Genomic DNA, 15,556 nt, shown 5'->3' on the forward strand with positions numbered 1-15,556 from the left:
CCTTGGTGCTGTGAGGTATCAGTGCTAACCACGGTCTTCTGATAAACAACCAGTCACCTCTGACTCCACATCTTGGCTGCGGTTGACCTGGAGTCACACACACACCACACGTACAGAAAATACTAAATAAAATCTGCAATCAGAGCAGAAAATAATGAAAATGCTCAGCAGGTCTAACTCCTGATGAAGGGCTTTTGCCCGAAACGTTGATTTCGCTGCTCGTTGGATGCTGCCTGAACTGCTGTGCTCTTCCAGCACCACTAATCCAGTATTTGATTTTCAGCATCTGCAGTCATTGTTTTTACCTTAACATCTGAGGGGAGACAAGCAGGCAGAAGTAACACTTTGGGTCTTTGTCTCTTAATCATTAGCCCACATACAATGGGGTTGCTTAGCTCAGATAGCTGGATGGCCAGTTTGCAGAGCAGAGTGATGCCAACAATGTGGGTATATTTCTTCCACCAGTTAAGGTTACTATGAAAGACTCTCCCTTCACTTGATGTGAGGTGACCCTCAGGTTAAACCACCACATGTTGCCTCTCTCTGTTGAGTCTGGCCAGGCTATGGCGACTTTATTTAATGGCGGCATGTCTTCAGATAAAGTTACAGCACTGGTCAAATTTCAGAAATGTTACCCAACCTTTACTCAAAAGTAACTTATTTTTAACCTGCGGTATTGCGGTTCCTGGTTTTCTTTTTCTCCTGTTAACAATGCACTAAGATGTGTGCCTCTTCACATTGAAGAGAAATCCCATTTTGCCATTGCTGCAGATAAAAACTGCTCAATTGTCTTGTGCAATATGTCAAGACTTACCACAGTACATTGTTTGAACAGCCCGTAAAATTTTGAAACAATAGACAACATCTGCTCAGCAGTACTTTGCATTAAGCACATACGAGAATACCATGTAGTGTTAATCACCCTATCCTTCTGTTAGTGACTCATTAAGGAGCTGAAGATATGCACAATCTACCAGGAAGGATAAAACTTAATATGTGGGAAAGATTTGTAAACTTTCCTTCCCAGCAAGTATTACACCCTTGTGCAAGTTTGCTGGAAATGCAATGACTAAAGTTTGTCACTTATGAAATGAATGCTCCAGGAGAGGTCTCTCCAGTGTCCTGATTTATTGACAATCTGTTTCTGCCCACTGAGAACAGTGTCCAGTGTAGGATGCTCGAAAGTAAGGCTCTGCTAATACTACAGGTTCACAGTCCAGTGGCATTTCACAGTCAAGCAACTCTTCAAAACCCAATCACATGGATGTTGTTTGACACTCTCTTATGCACTCGCAAGGTTTGATCATAACATTTATTCTCATCTTATTAGCCAATCATGTGACACTTAAGAGTCATAGAGATGTCCAGCATGGAAACAGACCCTCCAGTCCAACTCCTCCATGCCGACCAGATATCCTAAACTAATCTGGTCCCATTTGCCAGCACTTGGCCCATATCCCTCTAAAACCTTCCTATTCATATCTGTAAATTGGACAGCACACTACGAATAAGGAAACATAAGAATGCATTAAGGGGAGGAACTCTGTATCCTGTTTATTTATGTTCAAGAAAATTAATAGTGGTAAATACACTTCAGACAAACTTGCCTCCAGGACCAAATGGTTCTCATCACTGAGTATTAAAAGAAATGAGTGAGGAAATTACCAATGTATTAGTCACGATTTTCCAAAGCGCTCTTGCTCCTTTAAGAGTCATGCCTTTGGTGAGAAAATTGCAAATGTACATCTGTTATTTAAGAAGCAAGTTTTGGGAGAAAGGTAACTGCAGAAACGTCTGTTTAGTCATAGCTGTGAAAATATGACGAGAATTGATCATCAGAGACAGAGTATTTTAGAAGATTCTCCAATGTAATTTATCAGGGAAAAAATGAAAATGCATGGTATTAAAGTTAACCTTGTACCATGAACTAGTCATTGAGATAGGGTGCAGGTGACAGATAGTCAGGGAGTGTCCTCTGATTGAAAGGATAAAGCAAGTGGAGTTCCCTGAGAATTTCTGCTCTGCTTTCATCGGATAGGCCAAATGGGGTCAAGGCATAAGGTCTTGAGGTACAGAGGTAGTCGTGGTTGTGGGTATGTTAGCCAAGCTGGGAAGTTGATTTGTAGACGTTTCATGCCCTGTCTAGGTGACATCTTCAGTGCTTTGGAGCTTCCTGTGATGTGCTGCTGTACTGTCTCTTTTAGGATTTATTTGGTTTTCTTCCTGCTACTTCCAGTTGCTCTTTGTAGTAGTTGGTATATTGGGTCCAGGTCTATGTGGTTGTTGATGGAGTCCATGGATGAGTGTCCCGCTTCTAGAAATTCTCTGGCTATACCTCTTTTAAGCTTGTCCTATGATCATTGTGCTGTCCCAGTTGAAGTTGTGGTCCTTGTCATGTGTGTGAGTAGGTATTTGGGACATCTGATTGTGGAGGTTAGTGGCTAGTTAGTGTTTGTGGATGTTGATTGCTAGTTGTCTGTCTGTTTGCTCTATACAGTATAGTGTTGCATGCAGTCTTTGCATTGTAAATTATGCTTGTCTTGCACATGATCGATATAAGGTCTTTTGTCTTGGTGAGTTGTTGTCTGAGTGTGGCTGTCAGTTTATGGGCTGTCATGGATCCCAGTGGGTGGAGAAGACCTAGCTGTCAGTTCCTGTTCAATAGAGCAACAACACACTGCAGCACTCCCAAGCTGTCAAGGGAAGAACACCTACAGAGTATTCACCTAGAAAGGATATCTGCACAACTTCGTCTGCAAATGTCTATCAGACAAACAACGCGATGAGGACATGCCATGACCTAACTCACTAACCACAATACTTTACATAAAACATCATGTGCAAGACAAACGTAATTTACAAGATTCCATGCAAAGACTGCACGCAACACTATATAGGGCAAACCAACAGACAACTAGCAATCAGCGTCTAGGTTAGAATGGTGCTGGAAAAGCGCAGCAGTTCAGGCAGCATCCGAGGAGCAGTAAAATCGACATTTCGGGCAAAAGCCCGTTGTTAGGAATACAGCCTGATGAAGGGCTTTTGCCCGAAACGTCGATTTTCCTGCTCCTCGGATGCTGGCCTGAACTGCTGTGCATTTCCAGCACCATTCTAATCTAGACTCTGCTTTCCAGCATCTGCAGTCATTGATTTTACCTTTTAACTAGCAATCAGCATCACCAACTAGCCACTAACCGCCAAGACTAGCTGTCCCTAATAGCCACACACAGATGACAAGGACCACAAATTCAACTGGGACAACACAATGATCATAGGACAAGCCAAAGAGAGGACAGCCAGATAATTTTTAGAAGCTTGGCTCTTATCCACAGACTCCATCAACAAGCACATTGACCTAGACCCAGTATAGCGGCCACTACAACAAACAACTGGAAGCAGCAGGAAGGGAACCTAATAAATTCCAGAAAAGACAGTTCAGCAGCGCTTCCCAGGAGGCTCCACAGCACTGATGATGTCACCTGGACAGAGGACGAAATGTCTACAAATCAACTTCCCAGCTCGGCGAACATACCCACAACCATGACAACTGGCACCTGAGCTGCAAATCTTTACACAAACATTGTACAGAGGCAGTATCTGGCTTATGGATCAGAAGACCCAGGCTTGAGTCCTACCTGTCCAGGGAATTCATCATAATAGATCGCTAGATTCATACAGATCCTTCGGTCCAACTCACCCATGCCGACCAGATATCCTAAACTGATCTAGTCCCATCTGCCATCATTTAGCTCATATCTCTCTAAACCCTTCCTATTCATATACCCATCAAGATGCCTTTAAAATGTTGAAATTGTACCCACCTCCACACATTCCTCTGGCAGATAATTCCATAGATTTGAAAATAATTAAAGATTCCCTTACCCAAGTTTCCAGGTGTGAAATCAAGAAAGATTAGATTAGATTAGATTACTTACAGTGTGGAAACAGGCCCTTTGGCCCAACAAGTCCACACTGCCCCGCCGAAGCACAGCCCACCCATACCCCTACATCTACCCCTTACCTAACACTACGGGCAATTTAGCATGGCCAATGCACCTGACCTGCACATCTTTGGACTGTGGGAGGAAACCCACGCAGACATGGGGAGAACGTGCAAACTCCACACAGTCAGTCGCCTGAGGCAGGAATTGAACCCGGGTCTCTGGCGCTGTGAGGCAGCAGTGCTAACCACTGTGCCACCGTGCCACCCGATAAACATTCCTTCATACAAAGATTAGTGGGCCTGTTTAAAAAAGACTATTTTGAATACTGCGTCAATTACATTTTCAGAACTGAATCAATATACTTTTATTGGGTGTAGATCAAGTTAGACCAAACAACTAAGTACACATCAGTCACAGCCTAATGGAATGGTAGAACATTTTCAGAGCTAAATGGTCTCCTGCAGTTTCCTATCTAGACTTTCCTTAGACATTAGGGAACGTTGCCCACAGGCTTCTGGATGTTGGAGGTGAACTGAAATTTTCTGGACTGAGATCCTGTCATAACATTCAAAACAGAATTGGATAATCACTAGAAAGGGGAAGAAAATTACAGGGCTATGTGAAAGGTACCGAGGAATGATGAGGTTAATTGAATATGTCAAGCAGTTGACTGAATGGACTCACAAACTCTTAACATTCGCCTGTACCTGTGTTTTTGTTTTTGCTGCCGTTTACCTATTATTTACTATCTATGCTACTCAACTCTGTTATCTGCCTGTATTGCTGACAAGACAAAGTTTTTCACTGTGCCTCTGTACCCGTGACAGTAAATTCAATTCAATGCAATTCAGTTGCAATGCACTTGAGAATGTAAGGGTTGAGTAACAAAAGATGTAACAATGATTAACATTTTTGTGTAAACACAGTACCTGCCCTGAGACCAAGGGAGTGGCTCACATATTCATTTTGTTCTAAGAATAAGAGACACGATTCATTAACTTGTACAACAGTAAATCTAACATCGGAAAGATAATTAAGTATTGTAATTTGATGAGACGTTTTTTAGTGATTTGTTTGAAAGCGTTCAAAGCCATGGAGAGGGTCATAACGAGAGTCAAACCCAACCCTATGGTGAAACCAAAAAATACTGGAAAAACATCAATAGGTCTTCCTACATTTTTGGAATCTACTGCTGAGTGAGTGAATGTCTGGGCTTGTGTCCTTTGTTAGTGTCATTTACTGATTTTCTATTTCTTTCAGTGTTTCATCGATTTCCCCCCCTCACCACTTCTCCACCCCCCCCCCCCCAGCATGTTCAATTGAATGGATACCTTGTACATCCGCAACAATGACTCTCTCATTGCACCCCCTTGTGCAATCATTTCAAGAAATCCAACTTTCGACATGATTCTTACTCATCTTATGTCTCCATGTATGCTTCCTCAGACAAATATTGCTCTTGCACATCTGACCCTTTTCCCTGTCATCAAACCTCCTATAGTGCTGAGACCATAATATTCACGTGGATTAGTAAAATTTAAGCAAGACCAGTTGGCATGATAATGGCCATGCGGTTTCTTAATCCCCATAATTGTGTGTTCAACTTTGCTCTAAAGGAAGATTAATGTTTTCTCAGATTCAGTCCCTGCCTTCATTCAGCAGCAATTTTCTCTATCTGGCTGAATCTGTCTCACATTAACTTCTCTTTAAACACTGTTTAGATTAGATTAGATTCCCTGCAGTGTGGAAACAGGTCCTTCGGCCCAACCAGTCCACACTGACCCTCCGAAGAGTAACCCACCCAGACCCATTTCCCTCTGACTAATGCATCTAACATTATGGGCAATTTAACACGGCCAATTCATCTGACCTGCGCATCTTTGGACTGTGGGAGGAAACAGGAGCACCCGGAGGAAACCCACATAGACACGGGGAGAATGTGCAAACTCCACACAGACAGTCGCCCGAGGCTGGAATCGAACCTGGGACGCTGGTGCTGTGAGGCAGCATTGCTGACCGCTGAGCCACTGTGCCGCACCTTTATGTTCTCCATGTAAGAAAAAAATGTAATAATGGGATCCCGTTTTAAAAGAATCCTAATTTTTTCATCACTTCAATGATTTTGCTGCTACCTCTTGCCTTCTTTGGACCATCTCTGTAAATAACAAGATCTTACTTGTTATTCTGGCTTGTTATTCTGGCTGAGTGAGAAATGAAGTGACAAATGATCTGTGAATGCTGCCAGACCTGCTGAGCTTTTCCAGCAATTTTTGTTTTTGTTGCATTTCTTAATGTTGTTGTGCAGAGCATTTTCACATTCTGTGTGTGTCCAAAGCAAACAGAACTTTTATCTGATGCACTTCCAACAATCTGGAATTCAATCAGTATTGAACTGGATTGTTAGTTTTCTTTGCAGTGTATCTAATGGAAAAATCATGGCATATTAATAATACACACCATTATTAATGTAATCTTGAAAACTAAGAGATATGCCATGAGCTACATATCTCTAGAGCGTGCAGATCAATTTGATTCATAAAACTAACGTGCCTCTCCATTACTTTTAAGAACTGAGATTTTATTTTCATTACTTACGCATTTATTTCATCAAAGAAATACACAAGGCTTTAAAAGTAAGTAGAAAATGGAAGATGCACTGAATAAAAATAATTAGAAAAATGATTAAATAAATCAGTGGCTTTGTAATAATTCTGAATTAACACCCAAATGGGGTACTCTTGTTTTTTTCCCCTCACAGAGCTTCGGAGGCAAGCTGCTGAGCTGTTTGGGATGGAGGATGCCTTGTTTGTACCCAGTGGAACAATGGGAAATCTCGTTTCAGGTCAGTGTAAAGCAGCCTCTCACCACACCATAGCTTCAAAACTTGCTTTTAATCGTAACGAATCAGAACCACCAAAGATCTAGATCAGCTCTAGCTGGTGTCAGCTGTGACTCAGTGGTAACCCTCTAACATGTGAATGTAAAAATTGTGCAATTGAGTCCTATTCTAAGAGACTTGAGCACAACATCTAGGCCAACAATCGCAGGGCAGTACAGAGGCAGTACTGCACTGTTGGTGAGGCCTGCTTTTGGATGACACTTTAAACTTTAAACTTAAAATGTCGTCTGCTTCCTTGGGTAAACATAAAAGACTCCATGACACTATTTTGAAGAAGAACGTTGAAGTTCCCCTTTATCCCTGAATTAACGCCACTAAAATAGTTTATCTGGTCATCATCACATTGGAGCTTGCTATACTCACATTGAATGTTTTATTTCCAGGACACCATGAACTCAGAAGTGGTGCAATGTAATTATGAGTCTGCCTTTCTGGTATCAAAGTGTGCTTTGTCCTCCATCACATTTTAAAACCTAATTGTAATCTTATTATGCAGTGGTTGTGCAATCACAACCTTCTGTTGCATTGACAGTGCTATGTATCACTGAGAAATGGACTGTAATTAGAAAAGATACCCCACCATCCAAATAGGGCAATGCAGTTGTGACTGTGACTGAAGAGGTTGTGTTTCCTCTGTTTAGAGGTGAAGCAAGTTAATAAGTTATCATTGTAATGGAGGGATTTAGCGTGGCTGTCGTCTTCACCCTGTTTTGGATCATGTTGACTAGTTTTGCAGTGAAGATCTGCTGTCAAACAGAGAAAAGGTTACCTAATCCCTGAGTAGTCTATTATTTGTTCAGACCTGCAAATTTCCAATGTCTGTTAGGGAATGCATTCCACTGTCTTCATGGGATTGCCTCTTCATTTTATGTAGTAAAAGTGTTTTGACTTGTACATTACAAGAAGGACATTTCTGTTTCTCAGACAGTTTTCTGATCTGCATAAGGCTAGATGCTATCCCTCATGTACAACATATATGAATATGTTACATTGTCTCGAAATGGCAAAGATGTCAAGAGGAAAGATTTGCTCCAAGCAAGATGCATAACCAAGTTTACAAAGAATGCACTTATGATTTTGCAATCCTTTGAATTTCACATCCCTTCCTCTCTCCTCAATAATTAAAGTTGCATTATTAAAACCGAAGTTGGGATTGTGACTGTGCATCCAATAAAGATCAAGTAGATGGTTTTAGGATTGTTTCATGATGATGGCTAAATGCTAGAGATGTTACCATAGAGTCTAGATGAGAGTGGCGCTGGAAAAGCACAGCAGGTCAGGCAGCATCCGAGGAGCAAGAAAATCGACATTTTGGGCAAAAGCCCTTCATCTGGAATGAGGCAGGGAGCCTCTGAGGTGGAGAGATGCATGGAAGGGGGATGGGGCTGGGAAGAAGGTAGCCAAGAGTACAATAGGTCAGTGGAGGTGAGGATGAAGGTGTTAGGTAGGAGAGGAGAGTGGAGCAGGTAGGTAGGAAAGAAGATTGGCAGGTAGGACAGGTCATGAGGATGGTGCTGAGCTGGAAGGTTGGAACTGAGTTAAGCTGCGGCGATGGGAAATAGGAAACATGTTAAGTCCACATTGATGCCCTGGGGTTGAAGTGTTCCGAGGCGAAAGATGAGGCATTCTTCCTCCAGGTAGTGAGAGAGTGGTGGTGGAGGAGGCCTAGGACCTCCATGTCCTCCGCAGAGTGGGAGGGGGAGTTGAAATGTTTGACCATGGGGCGGTGGGGTTGATTGGTGCAGGTGTCCCGGAGATGTTCCCTAAAGCGCTCTATGAGCAGGCGTCCAGTTTCCACAATGTAGGGCAGACCACACCGGGAGCACCGGATACAATAAATGACGTTGGTGGATGTGCAGGTAAAACTTTGATGGATGTGAAAGGCTCCTTTGGGACCTTCGATGGAGGTGAGGGAGGAGGTGTGGGCGCAGGTTTTGCAATTCCTGCAGTGGCAGGGGAAGGTGCCAGGAGAAGAGGGTGGGTTGTTGGGTGGCGTACACCTGACCAGGTAGTCACGAAGGGAACGGTCTTTGCAGAAAGCGGAAAGGATTGGGGAGGGAAATATATCCCTGGTGGTGGGGTCTGTTTGGAGGTGGCGGAAATATTGGTGGATGATGCAGTTTATGCGAAGGTTGGTAGGATGGAAGTTGAGGGCCAGGGGTTTCTGTCCTTAGTTCGGTTGGAGGGGTGGGGTTTGAGGGCGGAGGTGTGGGATGTGGGTGCGATGCATTGGAGGGCACCTTCAACCACGTCGGAAGGGACATTACGGCCTTTAAAGAAGGAGGCCATCTGGTGTGTTCTGTGGTGCAGCTGGTCCTCCTGGGAGCCAATACGGCAGAGGTGGAGGAATTGGGAATATGAGGTGGCATTTTTGCAGGAGGTAGGGTGGGAAGAGGTGTAATCCAGGTAGCTGTGGGAGTTGGTGAGTTTGTAAAAAAATATCAGTGTTAAGTCGGTCATCATTGATGGAGATGGAGAGGTCCAGGAAGGGGATGGAGGTGTCAGAGATGGTCCAGATGAATTTAAGGTCAGGGTGGAATGTGTTGGTGAAGTTGATGACTTGCTCAATCTCCTCGCAGGAGCACGAGGTGGCACCAATGCAGTCATCAGTGTAGCAGAGGAAGAGGTGGTGAGTGGTGCCAGTGTAACTATGGTAGATGGACTGTTCTACGTAGCCGACAAAGAGACAGGCATAGCTGGGGCCCATGCGGGTGCCCATGTCTACCCCTTTCATCTGGAGGAAGTGGAGGATTCGAAGGAGAAATTGTTAAGGGTGAGGACCAGTTCAGCCAAACAAATGAGAGTGTCGGTGGAAAGGTACTGTTGGGGATGTCGGGAGAGGAAGAAACAGAGGGCTTGGAGGCCCTGGTCATGGCGGATGGAGGTGTAGGGGATTGGATGTCCATGTGAAGATGAGGGGTTGGGGGCCGGCGAAACGGAAATCTTGGCCAATTCACATTCAGACTGGCGTCAAACATTCTTCTTGATCTTTCCTTTTGCAATGTTTCATCTCACCCTCAGAAAGCTCCCTGCTGAAGTGGGGCTAATCTACTGAACAAACTGGAACTTATTCACCCTCCGCTGCTGATCCAAGCTCATGTCATTGGACAGTTATATGAAGACAATTCTTGTACCTGCACACTATGAGGCTGAACTTCATCAACACTTTTACTGAAGCACATGACATCATGGGCAGCATGCTAAACTTCCATAAAGCAATGGTCTTGTACTAACCCGGTCCTGCCACACTGCAATGCCCATCCCAAGATGATCAAAATCCATGACAAAACATTGGACAACATGGACTATTTTCCATACCTTGGGAGCTTACTCTAAACAAGAGCAGACATCATTGAGTTTCAAAGCCACCTTCATTGTGCCAACACAGTCTTACCTGAGGAAGAGAGCATCTGATGGCCAGGACATGAAACCTGGTACCAAGCTCATAATCCACCAAGCAGTGGGACCGAGATATGAACTACATGAGACAGACACCTCATAAACCCTGGAGAAGTACCACCAGTTGCTGCCTGTTCAAAATCCTGCAAATTAATTGACAGAATAGGCTCCACAATGTTACTGTTCTCGTTGAAGCCACCATGTCACCAGCATTGAAACATGACTGTATTCATCCAACTCCACATGCCTGACTTGGGACTCTCAAAACAAAAGTTCCACTCAGGGCTTTGACATGGCAAGTGGGCCTCAGGAGGATAGTGGAAACCGTTTAAGGACGCCCTTGAATCCTTCTTGAAGAAAAGTACCATTCCCGACAACAATTAGGAACCTGGCTCAAGACCTGCTGAAGTCGAGGGAAAGCATCTGGGAAGGCTGTGTACGCCTTGAATCTCCTCACCAATGACAAGCATCAACAGAGAAAGAAATGTATGGCAACCCAGGCATCCCTCCTCCCATTTCCCCAGCCACCTCCTGCCCCTCCTGTAATAGAGACTGAAAGGCATCTATTGCGCTCTTCGGTCACCAGAGAACCCTGTTTTAACATGGAAGCAAGTCATCTTTAACTGCAAGAGGCTGCTACGAAGAAGAACTGACCAGATCAGAGATTGCTCTCATTTCTCTGAATCTAGACTCAAACAGATCCTCCACATAAATACCTTTAACATGTCTGTGCTCCACCCAAATGTTTTAAAGTATTTTTGAAATCTGTTCTAGCATGTTGTGATAGTCAAAATGGGCACTGTCACTGAGATTTATGTAGAATGGAATGAGGGAGCACATCCATGACTTCTTTTCCAAGTATAGGAACCTATCCAACATCAGTAGAAGCTGCTGCTGCAGTGCATGTGGCTAGTCCCAAAGTACACAAAGCATCAGAGTTCTTTGTATCTTGTTCCTTTCGGCATTGTGTTTTTTAATAATCAAAAACTAATGTAGTTTCCTTTTTAATTTTGCCAGCATTGTCTACTTCCAGACTCCGCTCTATGTGATTACTGTGTAAAAAATGACTTTTATTTCTTGTCCACCTTCCTTTCCTGTCTTGAAAATCCCAAAGAAATTGTTCCTTGGGGAGCTTGTTAAAGACCTCACAGTGTTGGTATGCTGTGAATCCTTCCATTGGTACCTGAATTCCCAGTAGAATGTATTTGCAGGGCAGTGCTAAATAATGTAAAGCTGCATCAATTCGCAGCAGTTCACTCCAGGCATGTGCTTTGAGGCTAATTCCCATAAACTGAGTGAACAGTCAGTCTTTGTGAATCACCAGAGTTTTGGTCCAAGAGATTAGAGCCTTATTTGTATAATTCAAATTGTGCACTCTGTATGGGGTTGCAGTTCAGGATTCTTCCAGTAACAAACATAGGAGATTTTCCTGATTGTTCCCAAGATGTGGGAGTTTGTTTATTGTCTATCCTTAGTTTCCCTGAGCTTTCATATGACTGTGTTGGCATGCTAGGCCACTGCAGTTAAGAGGCAACTTGTTAATGTAAGCCTGCCAAACATATATACCAAACCAGATAAAGGTGGCATTCATCTTCCTTAAAGAACATCTGTGAATCAGGTTAGATCCTTAGGAATAATATAAAACAAAGAAGTGCAGATGCTAGAAATCTAAAACAAAAACAAAGTGCTGGGGGGAAATGCAGCAGCTCTGGAAGCACCTGTGGCATTTCCTGTCCAGTGATCCTCCTTCAGAACTGGAGTTCAGAACAGTTCTGAAAAAGGGGTCTCTAAGCTCAAAGCACTATGTCTCCCTCTCCACACATGCTGCCAGAGCTGCTGAGTTTCTCCAGCACTTTATGTTTTTGCTTTGGATCTTCATTAAACTGGATTCTCATACTCCGTTCTACGTTTGGTTTATTTCCAGATTGTAAACCGAATCCAGGTTTCAAATTGTTGTGGTAGGGGTTGAGCTTTCTCTGGATTTTTCTTAATGATTAGCCCAGTCACATTAACAATATGCTGCCATTCTCACTTCATATTTGTACATGCTGCACCAAGGTTAAATCACAGATTGCCTGCGCAAAATGTCTGCTGTAAGAATTTCCACAAGGCTTCTTCCAATTATCCATCATAAGTTTGAGATGATGCTTGTCAGAAAGCTGGAAGTACTTCTGTAAATGGTTGGTGTTTCTCTGACCTCTGCTAAAGTTGTTATGGTCAGAAATTGTGCAATCTGTATTGAAACGTGGCTGCAATTCTCTCTGATTTACATCAGTGAGTGAAGCTTTTATTGTGAATTCTGAATTAGAAAAAAGCAATTGTTCTTATAAAACATTTAATTCAGTTGCAAGGATTAGCATGTGCCAGAAACAGAGGAGCAGTTTGTTTCGGTCCAAGGCAACAAATCCCTTTGGTCTGTCTCCTTTTGTCAAGTGACCTCTCAACTAGCAAGAGAAGTTCCAATTTTCAAATTACATTGTGGGGTCAATCTACCTCCCAGACATCAGCTTCTAGATGACTACTTCCAGCTAAAGAACTGAAGCCATCTTTTAGGTTAGATAAAGCCCTGCCTCTTTTAAGTGGCTTTGCAGGATTTGTTCTTCACTGTTTACAAAGAAGAGATCATGTGAGAATACAGAGAAATAATGTTTTGATCTTGTATATAATGATAGTGAGTAATGTGTGCTGCATTGTGGAAAAATAACCCTTTGGCATCTGATTTTTTCACAAGTTGTGCCTCAGAATGTTTCTTCTTGCATCCTGCCTAGTTCTTAGAAAGATAGTGCAAATAGACTGTGAAGATTATTGCTTAGACTAGATTTTTTTGAGGAAGATGTCTAGCTTGCTAAATCTAAGAGGAAAAAACACAGGAAGCTGGGCTGGGTAGCATTCACAACCATATGTAGATTTGGAATGGTCTTCCTGTATCACATACCATGTGCAGCTCGTGCAGTTCACTCTGACAATCTGATAACATTTATGAGAACTGACCACAAAGGAAGGGAGAGTGCACTGCAACCTTGAAATGACGCACAGTTTTGCTGTATTGTTTTTTCAGAGGGAAGACAAATAATAAAATAACGGACTTGAATCATATGCCCGACAGTGAAAAGTTGCATGTGATTACCATTTTTAACCACACTTTGAGGGTTTATCTAAAGAAAGGATTTCAAAATAAATTCTTTGGTACAAACACCGGAAAGTAGTGCATGTTATGGTTCAACTTTCAGATGATTTCTAATTATAGGATTCTGCACATTTCATGTCATAATTTTGTTTCCTATATAAGAAACTGCTGAAGGATATTCTTCTGCCTTCCTGTGTTGCATTAATGGAGATTTATCTGTCTGGATTGGGAGGCAACTTTGAGAAAACTGCAATATAAGTGCCAGCACAAGAGCTCACACACTTCAAGTATCTTCATGCAAATTGACCTTGCATTACTAAAATGCTGAATATATTGCCTGATGTTTTCTAAATATTTTATGTTTGCACCAATGTCTATGAACTTTACCTTGATTTAGTTCAATACTTTTGCTGTTTGTTTTTCCATAATTGGATGTTCACTGTGTACGAAGCACACAGGTCATTCGTGTTATCAACCATGTGAACTCACTCCACTTCAAGCCATGCTATAATATTTCTGATTTCAGCCAATTCTTGTCTGCTTATGCCCCCCAGCAGTTACCACCTAAGACTTTAATCTGAGGGGTGTGCAAGTGATTGAAGAATTCAGGGAATAGAAAGAATCTTATTCTAGTTTTTGTTCTTGGCTCATTAATATGTAACTTCAAACATTGCAAAACAGTTGAAAAATATATGTTCTTTTCTTGACGCAGGGTCAAATAAAACTATAACAAGGAACTTTGGTCACCGTGATCTTTGCACACATTCAGGAGGACACAACACAAGAAAAATAGCATACTTTGTTTTAGAAGAAAAACATATTTCACTATCATGTCACTGAAGCAGATACAGTTCTGAAGAATATGTGTTAAATTGTTTTAACTGCTGAATAGTACTCCAGGGAACCCTGTTGTACCAATTAAATCCAGATTAAGCAGCAGCTACAAGATCAGTGGTGTGTTAAACCCAACTGGGAGAGAAAATAAAATGTTCTCAAAGGTCACAAGTACATTTTATTTTTCTGCATCCGCTTGAACAGATGCATAGAGCATTGTTAAATGCAAAACTCATTGAGTAGCAATCCAAAGATTGGAAACAAAGTTAAGGAGCCCAACAGGAGTAACTGCAACCTTCCGAGTTCATTGAAAAGGAAAGCCGATTTCTGCACAGCTGTCCCTCATATAACAACAAGATAAATGATCTGCTTTAATGAAATTGGATTTGGGATAAATATTGACAGGAACATCAGCTGATCTGCTATATTTCTCTTTGAGTTGCATCATGGGATCATTTTCTCTATGTAAGGGAGAAATGGAACCTTGGTTGCGATTTTTGAGAAGATTTATAGCTCAGCTTGAGGTTCAGGTTGTAAGTTTGCTCATTGAGCTGGAAGGTTTGTTTTCAGATGTTTCATTACCATGCTACGTAACACCATCAGTGAATCCTGGGACATAACACCAGCGCTTCACTGGAGGCTAATTCCAGTTACCTAGCATGGTGATGAAATACCTGAAAACAAACCTTCCAGCTCAGCGAGCAAACGTATAACCTGGAATCTTGGTTTTGTGTTTTGTCCAAGAGATGTCTCTCCTCCAACAGTGCAACACTGTGTTGAGGAATCAACCTGTTCTCTGTGCTCCGGTCATTTGAACCCATGACATTCCTACTCAGAGCCAAGAATGTCATTAAAGGTGGTGTCACAATTGTTCTGTGCATATTATTTGATTTGTAAGATTTACCACTATTCCTTTATCTGCACTTTCTCATGTAATCATTATAATTTGTAAAAACAAAATCATGTATTAAGGCTCTTTAAGCATCCAATGATTTCCTCTTGTAAGTAATAAATTGCAGTACTTAGCAAAATTTATGTTATGGTTCTGTGCGACTCAAGTGTCTCCATTCTATGATTAGCATACTAAATGTCAGGACAGTGCAGTTACTTTACTAACTTAAAGAATTTTATATGGCACTCATAAACAATGGAGTTGCACCAGAGATTAAACAACGTAACAATCCCAGGGCAAGTATCTGGGTGTTTAATGTGTATCTAGTTGAAGCATCCAATCCTGAGCCCTCTGTAAGAAGTATTCATGGAGCATCTGGGCCTGTGTAAAAGGCCCATTGGAAGTTTTATTGTATCAGGATGTTCGCAGGGTCTTGGTATTTACTAGAGGCTTATGTTAAG

The 15,556-nt window shown here is 42.2% G+C and overlaps 1 protein-coding gene across 1 annotated transcript in view; it reads left to right on the forward strand.

Moving 5' to 3' along the window:
- tha1 (threonine aldolase 1) overlaps positions 1–15,556 on the forward strand; it is a 77,253-nt gene that overhangs the window by 37,645 nt on the left and 24,052 nt on the right. Inside the window, exon 2 of the mRNA XM_072558725.1 lies at positions 6,703–6,786. Within this exon, the coding sequence (XP_072414826.1) occupies positions 6,703–6,786 (84 nt within the window). The remainder of the gene's footprint in view (positions 1–6,702; positions 6,787–15,556) is intronic.

Source organism: Chiloscyllium punctatum, chromosome 39, assembly GCF_047496795.1.
Source record: "Chiloscyllium punctatum isolate Juve2018m chromosome 39, sChiPun1.3, whole genome shotgun sequence".
In the NCBI taxonomy this organism is placed as follows: Eukaryota; Metazoa; Chordata; class Chondrichthyes; order Orectolobiformes; family Hemiscylliidae; genus Chiloscyllium; species Chiloscyllium punctatum.